The sequence below is a fragment of the Podarcis melisellensis genome, assembly GCF_964234715.1.
Source record: "Podarcis melisellensis genome assembly, chromosome: 2".
NCBI classification, from domain to species: domain Eukaryota; kingdom Metazoa; phylum Chordata; class Lepidosauria; order Squamata; family Lacertidae; genus Podarcis; species Podarcis melisellensis.
In genome coordinates this window covers 55,140,231-55,161,758 of record NC_138529.1, presented here as the reverse complement: position 1 = coordinate 55,161,758, position 21,528 = coordinate 55,140,231, and the positions used below count along the sequence as shown (strand labels likewise).

The following is a 21,528-nucleotide window of genomic DNA, read 5'->3' as shown; positions in this document are numbered from 1 at the left end:
TCGAAAATAATTTCTTGAGAGTTGTTATGAATTTAACCGATACCTCAGAACTCCCCTCTATGGTAAAACAAGTAACAAGTATGGGAAGTATTAAAGCTCAGCTAAGTTACCAGACGGCTCATTCTTCAACCTCAATGGCTGAGAACTTTGCTTTTTCAGACGTGTTTGAGCAAACAGGGGGAACAGAGGATATGCAAATAGCTTCTCTGAATGAAACACAAGCCTGAATTGGTGTTGGCAGATCACAGTATCACACCACCCTCAGCAGCCTGTGAACTGAAAGGACTTTTTTAAACATTATTATTATTCAGATAGTTGGCTGAAAAAATCCTGCCAGAATAAAGCTGCTGTCAATGGACAACAAAAAATCCTTTCAGAAGAAAATAAAATTAGGGCTTAAGCATTACACTCAAGTGCAGCGAAGAGGTTATTTTCGTTCACTCAATCCGGAGGTTCATAGTTTTAAGTCTGTCTGTGTGTGTGTGTGTGTGTGCGTGCGCGCGTGCGTGTGTGAGTGAGAGAGAATGTGTGTGTGTTTGTTTCAAGGTTGTAACAAGATCTTCTTTCGCCTCTGTTTTGTCAACAAGTATACTAGGAAGGCCAATTATGAAACTAAATGCCTTCACAAATGCAGCAAATAATTTATGTTTCCTACCTAGACATACATTAAAACAAACACCTAGATAACCTGAAATCTGCAAAATAATTTCGGAAAGACAGAGTCTACTAAAAAAATCTGTTTTACTAGTTTACTACCAATCTAGTAAACTAGCTTTGTAAACTGCCCTGAAACCAGATTTGTGTTCAGGGTGCTATCTTCTTTTTCTTCTTCAGTGATAACTTGTAGCTGAGTAAGATTGTCTTCCATAAACATGGTTTTAACAAGTAGCCAATTCTGGACCCACATGTCATTCCACTGTGGGGACATTGGTTCCTGGGCGGGAGTTGATCACAGTGTGGATTTGCCAAGCGTGCCTTCCTCTTAGCACATTTCTCCCTTGCATTCTGAGTTTGAGTGTCTTCAAAGTCCATGACATGGACTTTGATTATCATCTTCCAAAGCAACTACTCTATTCCAAACTTAAAAATGGAAAGCGTAATGTTGGTGGTCAACAAAAGAGGTTTAAAGTCTGTCTCAAGGCAAATCTTAAAAAAATCTATATATTCCATATACCATGGAAAGCTTGGGAGGCCCTGGTCTAGAGAATATATAATAAAGACCAGCTCTCAGAAAAGCAAACTGAGTTGGACTGTATTTGCCTGCCTTATTTTGTGTTCTTTGTGAAGGAACATAGTGCATCAAGCAGTGTCAAGCAGAACCTACTGGCCCACACAAGAGAAGAGAAAGGAGGGAGGGAACGAACATGACATATTGGGTTTCAGCAATGGAAGGAATTACTCAAAAATGTTGCAACCATACAGGAGGCTAAACAAGGTCTTTTAAATACTTGGGCCCCAATCCAGTGTGGCAAAAATACTTGATCATCTGAACATGCCTCTTTAGCAAGCATATTTGTTTTCAAGGTGCTTTGTGGCAAGGGTGCATTTTGTGGAAGTTTTGTCTCTTATTACATAGGGCTAGACAACCCAGTGGTAGCCTCACACTAAGGAAATATGTTGCCCACTGAGCATAGGAAAAACAATATTACACATTTTCATACTGTCCCCCAAATCATCAAAGTTAGTGTGTACAGTGGTACCATGGGTTAAGAATTTAATTCGTTCTGGAGGTCTGTTCTTAACCTGAAACTGTTCTTAAACTGAAGCACCACTTTAGCTAATGGGGCCTCCTGCTGCTGCGCCGCCGGGGCACGATTTCTGTTCTCATCCTGAAGCAAAGTTCTTAACCCAAGGTAATATTTCTGGGTTAGCGGACTCTGTAACCTGAAGCGTATGTAACCTGAGGTACCACTGTACAGTCCTGCATGTGTAAAAGACATCTACAACGAGGAAAACCATAGCAGTGTGCATATCTGGAGGTCAACAGACCAGTGAACTGGAGACCTGTGTCACAAGAAATTTCCACAAAGCCTCCTCTTTTAAATAAGTGGAGGAACAAAACATCCCAAATGCTACGAAGAGAAGTGTGAGCCCCTAACCTCAAGCGACCCTGCCATCCCTTATACTGACAGTAATAGAAGGTGCTTTTTAAGTTTTTCCTGGGTTTTGGCATAATCAGCACAAATTCAGCAGTGCTGTTGAAACAAGAGCAGGTGCAGATTGCAAGCGATGGTTGGCTCTTGTAGCCTCAGTCCTGCAACAGCAACAACTATTATTGTTAGATCTCTCAAGGTGCTGGTGGAGATGCCGTCATCATGGAACCAGACGCCAGCCAGGAACTTAAAAGTAATCAGCTTTATTCTAAACTTCTGCTGTAGAAATAGATTCATGGCTGGCTTGCTACTTGCTTTTTGTGGGTTTATGTGTTTGCATACAAGATAGAGAATGCTAATATGTACCACCCTACATTTCATCTTAAAAGATGCTAACTTTGTCACTACATAAAACCACTCTCCAACATCATGCTTTACGTAACAAGAGCAAGTCAGACTAGCACCTGGGAGACCAGGGTTCAAATCCTCACTTGGCCGTGAAGCTCACTGGGTGACTCCTGGGCCATTCACTGTGTCTCAGCCTAACCTACCTCAATCTGGACTCAAATTAATTTAAACCAACTCAAACAGTAAAAATGTGAATGCATTGAAAGTCAGCAATTTTTACTTCTGTTCTGCATTATATTACTGTTGAAATTCAATTAAATTTAATCACAAACTTTGCATAGCCACTCAGGAATGTGCGTACAAGGGAACTTGCAGCAGCAAATTCCACCTGTTTTGTGGCTGAAGCAACAACACAGTGATATAATGTATGTTGTTCCCATTCCACTGCAACATAGTTGAATTCCTTGCCTTTGGCATGAGTTCAAATCAGTTACTCTTTCCGTGGATATTCAGTTAATTCAGTTTTGCCATCTGTCTCCTAAGCTGGGCCTCTATTTTCATTATTCAAGCCTAGCTTGGGGTGGGGGGGGGAGGGCGCAGAGAGAGAAGGGCAAGCATGTGGTTTAGAAAATGTATTTCCATGAGTCCCACACGCATGAAGCTGTCTATGAAAACCAAGCAGACAGGAGAGTAAATGCCTCTTGCAAGGTTTAAGAAAAGAAAAAAGAGGAAGATACAAATGATAGGAGAGTAATGATGCAAATTAGCCGGCTTATATCTGTGTTAAAGGAAACCTTGGGGTTTTCTAGAAGCTTTTCAAGGGTTCCCAGTGATAAAAATCAGTAATGACAAATTAGTTGAAAAGCAGCCTGCCCACCCCACTGCTACTAATCTTCTTCTGCAATGTGCTGCTGTAGTGGAGCAGCGCTGCCCAAAACTTATCTAGGGAACCGCCATAGCTCAGTGATGGAGTATCTGCTTTGTTTGCAGAACGTCCCATGTTCAGTCTCCAGCATCTCCAGGTAGGGCTAGGAAAGACCCCTGGAGAAGGGGTCTGAAACCCTGGACAGCTGCTTCCAAGTCAGTGCAGGCAACACTGAACCGGATGAATTAAAGGGAGCTTCCTATGTTCCTGTTGCCCGAGGCAGAGCACCAAATGGTGTTGCCTCCAATCATATCAAGGTATACAGTACCCCTGAACATGCACAGATCTGGTTTTAAAGGAATGTTTTATTTCAGGTGAGGAGGGAAGTGGCCACAATCCAAACTACTAAACCACCTGCCTTCTTTTGCTGTAGAGCCAAAGACACATGCCCCCCCAAATCCCACAGAGCTGAGGTGGGACTTTACCAACACTTAATTCTGATGACTGCATCACTGAGTACTATATTAAGATACCCTTTATAAGGAATCCCTGGCATTATGAATATAAATTCATGTTAGGGATGATGTGTGTGTGTGTGTGTGTGTTAAGCAGAAACACACTTTGCATTTGGTCTTCCAAATAACCTTCTTAATAGGGAAATTTTGGTATCTGGAAAAATATGAATTTGGGCTTGTTGCTTGTCTGTTAGCTGGAAACCTTCGGAGGTATTTCCTTCACAACTTCAATATTATCTCCTCAGGATGTTAGCACTACTAAGCACCACCACAATGAGAACAAAATCCTATTAAATCCTGCCCTCTATCTACAACTCCCAAACCAGCCATCCCTTGACATCTCATTGTTTCTGGCAGTAACACCACTAATAGAAAATATAATGTGCCATTTTGACACAGTCCTCAGGCCTCATGTTGCCAGAACCACTAATTGATGCCCATGTATTTTCAGAGCAGTCATCCACCCACCCCCGCCAGCACTGGCTTAAAATGAATTTTCAATGGGTTCTCGTTCTGATGTTTTCTAGGGTGTGGGTGTGTAGCAGAGGCTAACAATGTTTTGCTCCCTTTGCACAACCATCAGAATTTTTTTCTGTTGTGCTTTCAAAAACTGAATCTGCTAACACTTCTTTTTCCACTCCTCTACTGTTGATTTTATTTTTTTACTTTGCATTTATCATTTTTATTTCTTTTATTATATATTTTAATGGTAGTAGTTTTATATCATATATGCTGCTTCAGAAATGTATTTTGAAAGATGGTATAAAAACTATTAAATAAATAAAATCCACAACAGTACCAGGTGTGGAGGCTCCAGTAACATCCTGTCATTGTAGACCAAGTAGTAAACCATTAACAGTGCTGTCCTATACATCCTTCAGAAGAAGTAAGTCCCACAGAGTTCACTGAGACTTACTCTCAAGTAAGAAGTAGTAACAAGCTTATTGTTTAGCTGTAAGCCATAACAAAAACAAAAGGAGCATTCAGACTTGAAGTAACAAATTGGGCTCTTAATTTCCTGGCCAGCACAAAAGGAAACACACAAAGTAACATAGTTTTCATTCTCAACATCAAAAACTATATAAATGCTTTAAGAAAGAATGTTGTAGGACTAAACTCAAATACTTTTCACAAAGATTCTTATAAAGAGGACACTGAGTCATGTAAGGAACAATATTCTCTGTAAACCTTTTACCAAAACACACAAAAACACTGTTCCAATGGTGATTTCTTATAAAGGGCATTTAAAAACATGAATGTTTACTAATTCAACAAAAACAGTTTAGGCTTTAGCAGCTCAACTTATGCAAATAATTTTTGTGTGCGTCCCTGTTCATATGTGTTTGGTGAGAGGAGAGAGACAAGAATAAAAGTTCTCCTGCCCATAACAAGGATTTGGAAGCGTTACTATGGTTCTTACTAATACTGTTATTATTATACTTTAATCCCAGTCTTCCTTGAGAATCTCAATATACATCACAAGTTAATAATGAGAACAGTAAGAAACAGGGGGCAAATAATAATTATGGCAATAGCTTAAGACTCCAGCTAAGGGACTGTGGTGCTACGAAAACTTTTTTGGCGATTAATCCCTGTAGCTGCTTTTTAATTAAAATTCAGTATTAGGAACCTGCTCAGCTGGGCCGGGTCCGTAAACCAGTGTCTAGGGAAACTGATGGGGCAGTTGGGTAAAGTCTGCAAAAGATTACTGTGGAAAACTCAAGGGAGCTTGCACCAATCCAAGCTGCAGAACGCAGTTCCCCCTAGTGGAAAGAAAGGATAATCAAAGTCCAACTTTAAGCTACAGTATTATCAGAAATACAGAAGATTCCTGTTATTCATATGTGAATGAGAAACTATTGGGATCATCAATGATTACCACGCAGTGGACATTATTACTTTTTATTCTATCCATATATTAGCATATAAATCTTTACTTGAATAAAGAGACAGAAAGGCTGATTTCAAATTTAGAAATGGTTGTAGCTTTTAGAATTGCAGTGAGAAAGTTCCCCTGGAGTTTCTTATTTATTTAAGAAATTTCTGAGCCACCTTTCAAAATACTATATTTTCCCCAAGGCAGCTTACCGTTTCTGATGTAATCAGTTAAAACATATACAGCATTAAACTAATAAGCGACCCAATTAGAAGTGGCTTGCCGGGTGGGGTGGACAGCTACACTAGCTTCCCAGCAAATGGGTCACAGTTGCTTAATTGGAGGAAGTGGAGGAGGCAGCAGGGAGGTTGGTGCAGTGCAAAGGCATCAGCAGAGCTCCTTCTGGTGTGTTTGCACCACCACCTTGTTCCTCTCCCTTCTGGCAAGTAATAGTAATAATAATAATAATAAAAATAATAATATATATTATTTATACCCCGCCCATCTGGCTGGATTTCCCCAGCCACTCTGGGCAGCTCCCAACAGAATATTAAAAACACAATAAAACATCAAACATTAAAAACTTCCCTAAACAGGGTTGCCTTCAGAAGCATTCATTTTCATTTGTTTGAAGAGGGTTAAATGATGTTGCATCAAGTCAATTGTTATCCCATACTTACCAGTGCATTTCCCCATCACTTTCCTTACTGCAAACATTCAAATACCTCCTTTTTGCTTCCGAAGTAGATTTGTGGCAAAAGAGGAAAACAGCCTCAAATCCACTTTCGTGGGTGGCAATCACATGTCATAAGGATATCACATGACTGACAGGTACGCAGACCTGGCCACCTGTCAGAGTTCAAAAGGGTCTTACTATAATTGTGGTCACAGTGAGGACATTTGAAGTCCATTTGCACACATGGTTTGCATCCAAACCATACCTGCTGCAAGCAGAGAGAGCATGGCTATATGAAGGCAGATTGCCAATGAAAGCTCATCTTCAAAGGGGCTTGTGGACAATGAGCCCCCTCAACTCTACTAGGGAGTTACCAGTGGGGAACCTCTTAGTGTTGCCAATCCCTGTGGGGATCACTGTCTAATCAGCAAGCTCCCAATTGTCCTTACCTTACATGTCCTTACCTGCCCCACACCTTTATCTCACCCTTCTAGCAACTCCCACAAAGACCGTGGTGCCCTGAATTAGCATCTAGGATCAGTGATGGACTGGATGAAAGAGAACACAGTGAATCCAGATTAGACAGAGTTGGTAACATTTGGGGAGTGAGACACCTGTGGGCAGGTTAAATTGCTTTGGTTAGAATCGTACTGTTCCTAAAGATTCACTTTGAAGCTTAGGCAAACTTCAGTACTTGACATTACACTGAGAATCCCTGTGACCTATAATGCCTTTGATTAGTTTTGGTTGAGACACCCACTGCGGACACTGCTGGAAGACATTCATGCTTCAGTTACTTCTAGATCAGATTACTGTGATGTGTTTTATGCAGAGATGTCCACGTAGAAACGTCAGCTAGTGCAGACGGCTGCTGCCCAACTGTTAACAGAGATGGGTTAGCATGGTCATATTACACCAGCTGAAACATCTGAACTGTTTCACATCTCTTTCACAGCTAATTCAAGAATTGAGCTATAAAGCTCTGTATTGCCTGTATCTTGATTATTCAGGGAACAAAAATTTATTAAATAACAAAAAAACACCAGCAGGAGAGCCAATGGGTAAAGGCAGTGTTCTCAGGTAAGCTATAGGACTGCAGTCTAAGCATGGATCAGTGCGTAACCTTTGCCAATGTTTTTAATTAGTTCACCCATGTGAACAAATATGTGTGACATGAATACTACAAATCTCCAGTTTAAGCTTCCCTTTCAATATAGCAGCTGTAGAGGAACACTGAAACTGTATCATCCTTTTCAAGGGCATTTAGTTCTTCAGCCTTGGAGCATTTAACAGAACTAAAGCTATATGATAAAAGGAGAAGGGAGGGAGAAGAAACCAATAAAACTTAGGCTGTGTTCACATTCCCATTTACTATGCACTGGCTTTGCTTCCAGTGCTGGATTTACATGACCTTGTCCAAAATGCTTAAGTATCCTGTACTTTCTTAAGAGCTACTACTGTTCTATGTCAAACAAGCATCATACTGCCAGGCGTCCTTAGACTCCAGCCAAGGTGTGAGCACCTCTGCTTAGGGTAACAACATCTGTGTCCTCAGCACTCCCTGGTGCATACACAGACAACTGAATTGAAACCATGCTTATGTGAACAGATGGGGGGGGGAGCTGTGAAATGCATAGAAAACAGCTTCACTGTGCTATAAGGTGGGAATGTGAACATGCTCCAAGTCTTAGAGCAGGGTTGGGGAATTTGTGTCCCATCAGATGTTGTTGGACTACAGCTCTCATCATTGCCTGTGCTGGTCTGGGCTGATGGCAACTGTAGTCTAATAACATCTGTAATTCTAAAGGCTCCCTGCCCCTGTGATAAAGGATTGCATCAATTAATCCTGCAGCATCTCCGCCCCCGGTTTCACATACCATAAAAGTCCAACCAAGTTAGTAGTACTGGCTAAACTCTTGGGCTTCATTTAAACCAGGTTCTTTCAAACAATCTGTTTTCTGGGGCTGGAATTTATAAAATAATAGGAAAGATGAGAGAAACGTTCACCCTCTGCAGTGCTTTCCCTTCACCACTGAGGAATTATAAGCAGCTTTGCCATATTTGTGAGCAGAATGATGGTTTGCAATAAACAACGAGCTGCTCATTCAAAACATCTAGTACAGTTTCCTAACCTTTGGATTCAGAAACAGATGCAGATGGGGCTGTACTGCTGGCCTGGCTTCCCAACACTGCGTAAGACTGCCAGTTGTCAAGAGGGCGGACAGTGAGGAGTGCAGTACAGTGTTGGTGCAGCACCGGAGCCAATCCAATGCTCCCAACACAGAACCTGAACTCCCTGCTCACTTGCCTCTTCCCCCTCTTGGTAACCAACAGCAGCAGTGCAGCCCCACCTACTGCTACTGGTTGGACTTCATCTCCCATCAGCCCCAGCCAGCATGGCTAATGGTTAAGGTTGGTGGGAGCTGTAGTCCAACAACATATAGAGGACACTACACTGGCTATTTTGGTACATTGGTATTAGCTGTTTCCCAAAACTTGGGCTGTTCCTGGGGTGGGTGTTGAAAACATGGTTATGACATGGTTTATACAACCTCAAACCTTGGCTTACCAGCACCATTTGTGGGCTTCTGGAGAGAGGCTCACAGCTGCTTTGCTCTTCTTCACACTTTTTACTCCTGTGCTACCCTGAGCTAAAGCAAGGCTTGGCTTAGTGCATCATCTATGGCTCATTGTTACACTCTCTCTCCTTGGCTACAGCTCTTTGTGACTGAGGATGTCACCTCTTGCAATTCCCAGCAATGTAGAGGCAGATCATAGCCATCACAGCTAGTAGCTTTTACATTAATTTGTCTAATCTTCTTTTAAAGCCATCCAAACCAGTGGCCAGAAAATTTCACAGTTTAACTAAGCCTTTCAACATTCCTTTTGAATGTTTCAACATGCAGCCTTGTTGGACGTACCTGAGCCGTGTAACTTTTCATCAGAGTTGCTCCAATAAAAAGCAATTTTGCCCTGCCTTTCCATTTTAAAACAAACAGCACAGCTATGGGAGTAATATATCTGATGCTGTATGTCATTTTAAGTTGGTGGGTTTGATAATATCATCATTTTAATTGTGTGTTGGGGTGTCTGTAAACCTCCCTAGATCTTCAGGACAGAGGGCAGTATAGAAGTTTAATAAATACAGAAATTATTAAAACACTTAGGCTTGTATTCAAAGCAGAGTTCTGTTGGCACAATTGCACTTCTGTTTCCTCTTCTGCCCCCATGAGCTCTCTTCCCCCCCAAAAAAAATTATTCAGGGGAGTCCCCAAACCCATCCTCTCAAAACAAGGCACAATAAAATCTAACCACCTAGGACTAAGCACCTAAAACTAGAAGAGATAATGTTAAAGGATAGGTCATTGGCAGATGCAGCACACATTTTTAAAAACAACAATTCCATTACATTTCAGGGCCTCAGAATGTACACTAAAAGAAAAAGTTTATGTCAAAGGGGTGGGGCCCTAAGGGCAGCTCTATACTTAACTACAAATGATCAATTATTGATTCCATGCCTGCATGACTCAGAGGCCTGGCTAGGCTTTCCCGAAAGAGAATATGGCATAGTATGACTGGGCAAACATTTAGCTTCCAAGTACGTACCAGTTTTAGATCTTTGAGTGTTTGCTTGCAATGAATAGAAGCAGAATTCTTTGGGGTACCAGCATTAACTTATCACAGAAACAGCCCCCAGGTCTTGCAATAATTAGTTGATCTGGAGGTTGTAATTTATCTCCTTGCTGTGCTGTCGCCTCATCACATGGGCACGAAGCAGAGATCACATTCCCAGCCATATATCTCAAGTGTCACCCATTGTGCGGGATCAGATGTAATGTAAGCAGTAAAGCAACAGCAAGGAAATATGCCTCTGAGCACGTGCAAAGTGCTTCAACCGCTAAGGGTATCACTGTTAGCCCCACCCATGTAAGATTACAGAATAAGACTTCCCGGAGCATTATGAGACGTTATGAGAGTTAAAGAGGGAACAAATGCTTTATTCCCTGAGAAATGCTACATAAAACAGCATCAACATTCATTTGAAATACTCTTCTCCTTCTTAAAGCTATCCTGCCTTACCCCATTGGCGTTAGGCCCCACGCTCAAGCCTTTGCTATGCAGCCAGCTGACATGACCAATACAAGCAGACAAAGTGAAAGAGCTCTGGTCCAGGTGGTGCATAGGCTGGGGCAGGGTCTCTCTTGGCTGGAGCTGCTAAATGAGCTAATTTTGCTTTCTGTTGCCTCAACCTCAACAGTTCATACATATTGGTCCTTTCCCCCCCCGCCTCTGCAAGAGGACTCTGTTGTCATGGCTTCAAGCCATAGATTTCACCAGCAAGGCTGGGGGGGGGGGACATGGCAATGTGTAGAGTAACAGCAAAGAAATAAGCCTCTGAGCACATGCAAAGTGTTTCATACATATTGAGAATAAAAAAGCAAGTCTTCAAACAATTGCTGGCATGAGTTCCTAAATTTATATTTTTTAAGACATGAGACGTGGCAACAAAATCTTTTTTTCCTTCTTCCCCCATCCCACAATATCATTATAGCGCCACTAGATTTCCACCATGCTGAAAAGAATTTGCTAGCCATTTGGATGATGCCTCCCACACCCCAACTTAGGCCAACAAGAGGAAATAGTGGCACATCTAAGTGCCTTTCTGTGGCTTTGCATGCCCTGGAGAGAAACAAGAGTGTCCTCAGTGCTGTAAAGGGGAGTTGCCTCCTACACGGATGGAGGGGAGGCAGGAGCCCAGCCTTAATTCCCATGCATTTATTTTAGCACCAGAAAATTCAGCCCATGTGAACTACGGTTCTCCCTTCACAGCAGCAACACCCACTCAACACAGCAAAGATCTCTGCACCAAAAAGAAGTTGATCTCAAGCCATCACCTACAAATGACAAGGAGTTGCAGATTCCTAAAGGCTGCCCTTCTCCCTCACCTCCAGAGTGTTCTATTTCAAATCATTGCAGCAGATTACACCATTTAAAACTGAATCTGTCAGGCGCTGAAGAGGATCGCAGCTATTCCGGGGTCCCGCTAATCCTCTTTGTCTGATCCCATCATCTTTAAAACATTGACCCATCATTAATACTGCAGGCAGCAGCCACACACAAGGGCAGATTCCTTTTTGCACCCATACACACACACCCATATGCACCATCCTATACACTCAAAAGAGAGCATCTTGACCCCGGTGCAGGCAGCGAAATCACAGCAGATAACTTATGTAATCTTTCCCCTTTTTTTCAGCATTGCTGAGCTTTCCAAATTCCTCCACACAATAGGGCCCAATACCGCAGAAGGATGACATCGAAGGCAGCAGCATCCCTCGCAGCCTTCCTCTTCTCCTGCCCTGGTCCTTCCGGAGGGTCTGGGGGGAAACGCATCCCAACGACGGCGCTCATGTCCAGGAGATCCGAGAGAAGCAGCAGCTCAAAGCAGCAGCGGGACGCGCCGACGAGCCGCTTCCATGGAGGCCGGGAGAGGTGTGCGGGGTTGGATCGAGGTCATTTCCAAAAAGGAGCCTCCCCGCGCACACCCGCCGTCTCTTTCCGCTTTTGTTCCGTTTTCCCTCGCAGGGAAGCGGCGCCCGTGATAGGTGGGGAGGGGGGGAGAGAAGCCGTAGGAAAGCGAAGGAGCGGGATGGCGGGGAGGGGAGCGAGCGAGCGAGCGAGCGCCGAGGCTGACTTACCCACGAAGAGCCAGATGGAGCCACCAGACACGAGGAAGAAGGTGAGCATGCCTGCTGGAGCCGGCTGCAGCATGGGCGGCCTGAAGCGAGAGCGCAGCTTGAGGGGGGGACTGCAGCAAACTCACTGCAGTGACTGAGGGAGCAGCAGCAGTGGAGGCAGCGGCGACGGGGACTGGCTGGCTCTCGCTGCTCCCAGGCGCAAGCCCGCCCGCCCGCCCGCCCGCAGCAGCAGCAGAGGAGGAGGTTATTTTTAGCCGCGCACCCGCCGCCCTTCTTTGCACCGGCTCCTCTTGGAGAAGGCGAGGCCGCGTCCCGGCTTGGCGGCGCTAAGAGGATGCCAGGCTCGCGCGTGCTGCCGCCGCGGTGCATGCGTACAAGGCGGCAGACATCGACGCTCAGCTCTCGGCCCTCCTTTCTCTCCCCCGTCCTCGCCTTGGCCCGCCGCCCCCCATGGGGAGTCCGGCTGAGGCGCAGGAGGCAGGCAGCGGGAGGCCCAAGAAGGCGCCGCTAGTCCGCCTTGCAGGAGGGCAAAGGTCAAAAGAAGCCAGGCGCTTTACAGGCAAAGAGGCTGGGAGTCGCCTCAGAGCAGGCCCCAGGCACGAGGCGAAGCAGCAAACGCTCTCGCCTCCCCTTCAAGTTCAGTTACCAAATAGCTGCTCTCCTGGCACCTCAGACATGAAAAAAATAAAAGACCCCACAAAGCATTTCTCCCTGAGAATAAAAATACTGTAATGATGCATTAGGGAGCCAGTTTGTTGCGCTTTCCTGACGCCCACAATTAGCTGCCAGAGGCTACTGCCTCCTAAGACTGCAGTGGTCAAATATATGCTTTGGGGTCTCTACAACTGGTCTCGGACATTACAAAGCCAGGCCAGCTGCTGCGGAGTGAGCCAATACAGTGGTACCTCGGGTTAATTCATTCCAGAGGTCTGTTCTTAACCTGAAACTGTTCTTAACCTGAAGCACCACTTTAGCTAATGGGGCCTCCTGCTGCTGCTGCGCCACCGGAGCACGATTTCTGTTCTCATCCTGAAGCAAAGTTCTTAACCTAAAGCACTATTTCTGGGTTAGCGGAGTCTGTAACCTGAAGCGTATGTAAGCTGAAGCATATGTAACCCAAATTACCACTGTACTGTATTGGCAAATGCACCCAAATGATACTTGGATTTTTTTATTATTATGTGCAACATTTTGTTACATTTTTGTTGCATATTTTTCATGTTTATATGTACTGTGTTGCTGTTGTTTTAAACTAAGCAATAAACCAGCAAACAATAAAAATGCAATACATAAAGCAAGTTGGACTTCACTTCAAATGGTTCGGTAGAAAGCACCTAAGGTGAGTCATGCTACTGTAACAGCACTTTTATCATACAAATATATGGTAAAAATAAATAAAAATCAAGAAATGGATCCCTAAATGCATATTTGGGCAAAGGTGGGTTCTGAGTCAGGAAAGGTTGAAGATAAAGAGCTCAAGGAGGCTGTCACATGGGAGCTGAATTCCTGTCATCAGCCCTGAATCTGTAAGTATGTCTGATCACTGAGAATTTGATAAGAATCCTGCATATTGTTCATGGTCTTCTTTGGGCAGCATCTGGAGAAAACAGATTTGAGTTATTCATTATTAAATTTTAGCAACCCCAATAGTCTCTCTGGAGATTAATCTCTCAGGGTTCAGCAAAAGCTACCCAGAAAGGGGACAATGAAACATACTTGGAATAGCTATTCAGTGTAACATATGAAAAACCTTTGTGTGCCATTAAAAGATTGCAATAGCAACCAAAGGCCAGTGAACCGGGGTGGTGTAGTGGTTAGAGTTCTGGACCAGGACTTGGGAGACCAGGGTTCAAATTTCTACTCAGCCATGAAGCTCACTGGGTGACTTTGGACCAGTCTGTTTCTCAGCCTAACCTACCTCACAGGGTTGTTGTGAGAATAAAATAAGAAGGAAGAAAACCAAATACTCCACCTTGAGCTCATTGCAGGAAAGGTAGGATATAAGTTCAGTCAAACAAACTGCAGTGTAGAAGTTCCTCGGTCTCTTTATCTCTTAAACCAGGGTCAGAGCACTGGTTTCTCTGTAATCCACAGTGGCAAAATCCTTATTGTATCATGTTCCAAGACAAAGGCAATGATCAAGAATGCGCCCCCCACATATCTTTTATGTGAATGTAAAATCTATACTGTACATATATTTTTTTCTTTCCTGTTTTCTAATGCCGCTTTTCAAAAAACATTCTCACGTGTCCACAAATAGCAAAACAGAGGCTCAAAGGTGTTGTTAGTGTTAGTGAATGGAAAAATGCTCTTAGTCTCTAGAGATGGAGAGCAACATTATTATTTAAACCAGAGTACCACAGATGTCTGTGTAGTATGAAGGTCAAACAGATGGTAGGCACTTGAGGAGTTAGAGCCGCACTCTGCCTTCAAAGATGTTGTAGCGGCATAGCCTTTAAAGTCAGTAGTACTTCAAAACGCAGGTGAGAGGCTGCATATTTTAAATGCTTCTGCCCCAGTTAAAAGAACATCAACAAGCCCTGCATTTAGAAAACTAGAATGGCATGTTTTCTCTTGTTAGGGACAGGAATTAGATACAGTTGTATCATGGAAGTCAAACGGAATCCATTACAGAAGTCTGTTTGACTTTCCAAAATGTTCAGAAATTGGATGCCGCAGAAGCCCATTGGATGCCGCAGAAGCCCAGTCGGACATCCGGGTTCCAAAGAACGTTCTCAAACACTCACTTCTGGGTTTGCGGCGTTTGGGAACCTAAACGTCCAAGTACCAAGGCATTTGGGATCCAAGATACAACTGTACTAAACTTCTGAAAACGGAAGGGATGGATATTACCTGCTCTTGTCTCTGTCTGAGACAGGACTACATATATTCCTTCATGGAGCAAAATGCCTGCACCCACTCCCATAGGTACCTTTTTACACAACACAAATCAACCCAGGATTCTCATTTGTGTGTTCATTGAGTATCTTTATTTTCATGTGTTTCCATTTGTTTCCTTGGGTATCGGGGCGGGGGGGGGGAATCAATATTGAACAATGTGCTTTGAGTCAAATGATAACAGAACTAATAAAAATGCAGTACTCGGAGAGGAATGTGCTGAATAAAATCTTTGCCATCAGCTGTGTCATGGAAAACTAGACTCAGATTGCCCTTGCACCTTCTTAGAAGGAACTGAAGAAGTGTGAGTAGTGCTTCACCTGCACCACAATCATTATTGAGCTTTTCCTATACTTTTTGTAGATATGACCTACCTGATAGAGATGGGGCAGATAGACTTCAGGACTGCAGTATCTGATTGTTTGTTTGTTTGTTTGTTTGTTTGTTTGTTTGTTTGATTGGTTAGTTTTTATTGAACCCTTAGATCCATCAAGCAGAGCCAGATGCAAAATCATGGTTTGGTGAGGGAAGCAACACACTTTTAGAAACAGGGTGCTTACAAACACACACACACTCAACCCTCAATTTCCCCCCAGTAACAGAACTGAGCTCACAGCCCATTCAGGTTCCCAGCCCCATACCAAGCTTTCTTCATCTCAGCTGCCTAATTTGGGGAAAGGTTTTCTTGCTGTTATTGTTTAGCAGGAATTATTACTCCAGATTTCCTCTCTATTGCAAATCACTCAGTGAACTCCCAGTATACCATACATCTACATGGTAAAAATAAATAAAGAAGTGGATCCCCAAACACATATTTGAGCTAAAGGTGGAGCATGGGTTGAAAAAGATTTGGGGCTGCCACTACAGAAGGATGACTAAGGTGACAGATACCAAGGTCAGTGAAGAAACCTGCAGAACTTAGAGCAGCTCCATAGCTAACATAGATCTTTTTTCAAGAAGGACTTCTTTGCTTTGCTTTATCATCTCCCAAATTTCATTCCTCAGATGAATCCAGCCAAGAGATTTAAATATGTAACACTCTGGCTTAGGAAATTTTACTGTGTCACTGTTGATGTTATATCCTCTGCTACCAGGAAGCAGAGCCATTTCAAGAGGTGTGTCATCTTCAGTGCTTGGTATACAACTGCAGAAAGATATCAATGTCTGTTCTTGGGGATGATAGCCTACCAACAGAATCAACTTGTCAGCCATCTTTGGAATATTGTTACATGCCACCCTCAATGGAACATAGCAGGCCTGTAAAGAATCACACAATAAAATGCATTACCTTTGGTTCAAGAAGTATTGTATGACACCTATCTGAAACATATTATGGAAAGCAGTGTATCCTCCCCATAAGTTATTGCTTAAAAGCAGCCTGAAGCTTGAGAAACTTTTGGCAATTGATTTAAAATTGGGGATAGATTGATATTTCTTCCTATTACTACAGGTGAAAATCCTATAAGTGTTTACTCAGAAGTAAGCCTGACGTTTGCAACAGGGCTTACTACTTAATAAGTTAGGACTGTTGCCTAAATGTCAGTAACCAAATAAATGCAATGAATCATGTGTTATAAATAAAATCACTTAAGTGAAAGAAAACATGAAAGCATCCAAAATGCATTTGCTATAAATCATTTTGGGAAGGCTCATGAATGTTGGCAGAAGTGTAATTTAGTTGCCAATGAGGCACCAATACATTTTGAAATACAGACATTTTGCACATGGTGGGGTCATCCTTTGCCGGGAACATGCAGGCTTCTAAAAGGTTCTCCCCATTGCTCTTTTATTTCAAGAGCCACACAACAAAAAATAAGTGACTGCGCAGCTGGATACAATTATTGTTTTCTACCTGCTAAGCTTGTATTCTGAGACACATGCTGAAAGACTCCCTGAGAAAAGTTATTAGTGGAACAAGTCACTTTGGGAGAGTTATTAATGTGAGATTTGCAGAACTGTGGTTGATGAAAATTAATGGGTTCTCAGTAGGACTCTGAAACAAAAAAGAAATACATTTGGGAAAGCAATTTGTTCCCATTGGGTGGTGTCAGCTTGCATATTACCTGATATTCAAAATTCCTACCTTGTCGACAGACTGGATTACCGATGGTGTTTTCTTTGTCTCAAACCTTCCATGCGACAACCTTTTCGCAAAGCAGAGAATAGTGTTGTGCAGGCTTATAGTGGAGCAGGCAGATACAGTGGCGTAGCATGGGTTGTCAGCACCCGGGGCAAGGCAAGTAATTTGCGCCCCCTAACCCGTGGATTTGCACCCCCTAACCCTAACCTCCAGCTGTTGCGCCCGGTGCGGCCGCCCCCCCTGCACCCTCCACGCTACGCCACTGGGCAGATAGCAGCCCAATTCTACCTACCTACCTGCAGGGTGGGATTATGTCTCCGTGGCAGAGCACAAAGTTCGTATGCTAAAGGTCCCAGGCTGAATCCCCAGTGCTGCCACAATAGAGTGGCGAGGAAGACTTCTGTTTGAGACCCTGGAGAGCACTGCCCGGCAAGGCAAAGGAAGCATAAATAGTTGCTATGTCCCTAAAATGAAAGACTCTTCTATCTGCAGTGGGTTACACCTCCTTGCCCACTCATGAGTGTCCCTTGCGGCACTGCTGTGTGTCAGTTCTGATGCTGGCTGTTATTTTTATTAAAAACTTAATTTTTATAACAAATTTTAAAAAAAGAAGGATGGTGAAAAATTAAAGAAAAGGGAAACCCTTCCCCCAGCTGACATTGATAATACAATAAGCTCACAACTTACACAGGGGGTTCCTTCCGGGGATGGCACCTAAAGCCAAAATCCTGAATCGTCAAAACACGTTGGGTGCCATGGTGGGTGGGATTGCCAAAGTCTCCCCCCCCAGATGTCCACCCTCTTTCTGCCCCCCTTTTAATTTATTAAACATTATTTTGCCAAGTGCATAAAGCTGAAGTGCACAAGTTTTCTTTAAAATAATTTTTATTAGTTTTCCACACAAATATACAATTTTATCCAAATTTTAACAAATTATCTCTTTTTGGACTTCCTTCAGCTTCTCTGACAATCATCCATATCAATCTCTCAATTACGCATTCCCCATATTTTGTATTGCCATTGGACTTCCCTCCCACTTCTATTTCTTCTTAACAATACATCTTAAAATTCACAGTGCTTCTTGAAACCCCACTAGTGTTGTTTGCACATCACATATACTTTTCAGATAATCTGCAAATTTCCCCCGGTCTTCGATAAACTTTTGGTCTCATAGAATCATAGAATCATAGAGTTGGAAGAGACCACAAGGGCCATCGAGTCCAACCCCCTGCCAAGCAGGAAACACCATCCGAGCACTCCTGACATATGGTTGTCAAGCCTCTGCTTAAAGACCTCCAAAGAAGGAGACTCCACCACACTCCTTGGCAGCAAATTCCACTGTCGAACAGCTCTTACTGTCAGGAAGTTCTTCCTAATGCTTTGGTGGACTCTTCTTTCTTGTAGTTTGGATCCATTGCTCCGTGTCTGCTTCTCTGGAGCAGCAGAAAACAACCTTTCTCCCTCCTCTATGTGACATCCTTTTATATATTTGAACATGGCTATCATATCACCCCTTAACCTCCTCTTCTCCAGGCTAAACATGCCCAGCTCCCTTAGTCTCGAAGATATCTGATTTTCCCGGTTAATTTGTCCAACTCTGCATAGTCTGTCAATTTCATTCTCCATCCTTCTAACGTCAGTATTTCCTCTTGCTTCCATTTCTGGGCCAATAAAATTCTTGCTTCTGTGACTGTATATTGGAAAAGTTTACAGTCCTTTCTTCTTATTTCCTTCCCTGTAATCCCTAAAAGGAAAGCCTCTGGTTTCTTTACAAATGTGCACAAGTTAAATGGGCATAGTTCACGGGCTTACTGTACAATAACCATCAGTATATAGAACTTATTTTAAAATATCAATTGATACAAGGCATTCAAATGTCCAGATAGGTATCCATATGGAATTGATGCTAATATGTAATGTGCTCAAATGTGGTTAGGGCAGGGAGATCCTCATCATTGTGAAATAGATGGTGGGTGCTTACGCTTCCTGGCTTGAAGTACAAGTCATAAAAATTCACAAAATCCCCTCTTGTTGTCCTGCTATTAATCCCCACTAAGATCTGCTATTAACAGCTATGGTAACAGGCCTGGGACTGAGGTCACATCTCAGTGCAAGACTCCCCGCACGGACTATTGCAATTCTAGTGCTTGGTTCAATGCAGCAGCGGAATACTCATAGTGCACACTAGCCACAAGAGCCTTGAATGTCACTCATGAAGAAGGTGAAATTAGTGGGGGCTCTTTTGCACAAGGTGCTCTGAATTTATTAAAAACCACAATAATCTCAGAGCCAAGGGCTAGTGGCTGTTGATAACCTGGTGACCACACAGTTCTTCGATAAGCTGTACTGATTTTTTTGGGCAAAGAAACCACAGTCCTGTACTTTCATCTCAACCTTCTGTGTGTAGCTGTGGTGGATTACAACAAGGAAATGTGAGTCTCCGAAATAAGGGTCACTTTTGGAGATAAAGTTAGTTTATTCTTCTATCACCACCTGTTTTCGCTCAAAATCCTCTTCCACCCTTCACCTTGGAACTGATCATGAATATGAGAATAAGATGTGTAATTAGTAACTGAGATAAAATATATAAAGCCTTTTGAAACACTCTAAAAGCCAGTATAAAAATGTGAAGTGGTGATATCATTTAACATAACTAAACACAGCATCTCTTCCAGCACCTAGGACAGGGATTCAAGAAATGGGAGATCCCACTTATTCAGCATACATTTGGAGTGTATTTCTTTCTCTGACAGAAAGAAAGGATGTGTCAAACATATGGCCCAGAGATTTTTTTCAGGTCCTTCAGCTGTCCTGACTATGGCCCAGAGGACCCTCACCACAGTCTTCTATTCAAAGAATAGAGAAAGATAAAATTGTTCCTCCCAAATTATTGAAACCATCTTCACAACTCACAAGGCAATCCCAACCATGCCTACTCAGAAGTCAGTCCTGTTGAATTCAATGAGACTGACTCCCAAGTAATTGGAGTTAGGATTACAGCCTAAGAAGTCTTTGTGTACTGGTTGGCTCATTTGACCATCATGTGGAGGCAAATTCTTGATCTTCCTGATGACTTTACTGGAATATAGAGCAGTTAATATATTTTCCCACATGTATACATTATGCTCTGTCTATGTGTCTTCCCTCCCACTGTCAGATGCTCAGGACCAAAAAGGATAGAATCACTTATTTGCACTGTAGCATTCAGACCATGACATGTATCAGATATTCTTATGGAATACTACCTTCCCCATGTGTACCTTCTCCACATTCCCCCTGCATATGAAGCTCAGAAGGTGGCCATGAGAGAGAGGCAGAGTGTAGAATGCTCTTCCTAGGGGAGCTTGCCTGACGCCCTCACAGCTGTCTTTTGGCACCAGGTTAAAACCTTTTTGTTCTGTCTGCCATCTTAAGATCTGGTTCTAAGTACCTGTGGTACAACTGTATGTAGGACAAGGCAGGACATTCCATGGGGACTTTTAACTTTCTGATACCACAGAGAGCAAATCAGAATCTCTCCATTCCACTCTCAATTAATTTAAGTGGGGTGTGTGTGTGTAAAGTAAGTAGCCCTCCATATCAAGCCCTAAATAAATTAAGATTGGAGATCAAAGCAGGACATAACAGCTGTCAAAGCCAGTAACATTTCATGCACATTCTAACTCGAGTCATTTAAGGCAAAGGAATAAATGTATAATCTTCCGCAGTTTAGAGGACAAACTTAGATTTCTATTCTAAATAAGCTCCCATCCCTGGATAGGATCTTATTTACACCCATGGCAGAAATACAGTTTAAAAAAAAGTGTGTGTGCGTGTGAGAAATGATGCTGATTAACATATTTAGGGGCAAATAAAAATTTAAAATAGCCTGCATATTATCTTTTCACATCAAACTTGTTTTTTGGCACAGCTAAGTGAACTGCTCTCTCTTTCAAAAAGCTGGTAGCTAATCAGATCCAATGAAATATGATGTTTGAATAGGAAATCTCCAGTGAGATTGCTCACATACTTTCACTAGTATGAGAAAGATTTCTCAATTTTCAGGGCTGATTCAAGGAATTTGCTTCTCCTGAAGCAGTTCATAGATCAACCTCATCCAGTACTTTTTACTCTGACTGACAGCAGAACTCCAAATCTTCAGCAGAGGCCTTTGAATCTCAGGTGCCAGAAATTATTTTAACTGGAGACATCAGGCCCTGAACCTTGACCTTATTCATACACAGTGCTAGGACCCATCTCCACTCAACATCTCAGAGGATTTAGCCATCACTCAGTATCACTAAAACGAACTTCCAAGCTTGCAAAGCTTTATACCACAGGCTGCTAAATTTTCAGCCAAATTTCTGTGAGAGCAAATGTTTTTCCATTACCTAGGCCAAGTTCAAGTTGATAAAGTTCATCACTAAGGGAAGCAAGGCAAAGCAACAACAACATCAAGGAGAATATTGTAGAATCCAAAACACCATCAGTCACATACA

At 42.8% G+C, this 21,528-nt stretch overlaps 2 protein-coding genes across 7 annotated transcripts in view; both read right to left on the bottom strand.

The window, feature by feature from the left end:
* ACSL6 (acyl-CoA synthetase long chain family member 6) overlaps positions 1 to 12,281 on the bottom strand; it is a 74,778-nt gene extending 62,497 nt beyond the window's left edge. For 2 of the 6 annotated variants that reach the window (XM_081893352.1, XM_081893353.1), the window contains exon 1: positions 12,073 to 12,280. In XM_081893352.1, coding sequence (XP_081749478.1) covers positions 12,073 to 12,145 — 73 coding nt within the window. In that variant the 5' untranslated portion in view covers positions 12,146 to 12,280. Of the gene's footprint in view, positions 1 to 6,837; positions 6,988 to 8,942; positions 9,045 to 11,675; positions 11,926 to 12,072 lie in introns of those variants that run through there. The other 4 variants (XM_081893354.1, XM_081893346.1, XM_081893349.1 and 1 more) reach the window with 4 other exon arrangements.
* The window catches only part of MEIKIN (meiotic kinetochore factor), a 123,242-nt gene that overhangs the window by 94,940 nt on the left and 6,774 nt on the right, over positions 1 to 21,528 (bottom strand). The gene's annotated exons all lie outside the window — the stretch shown is intronic.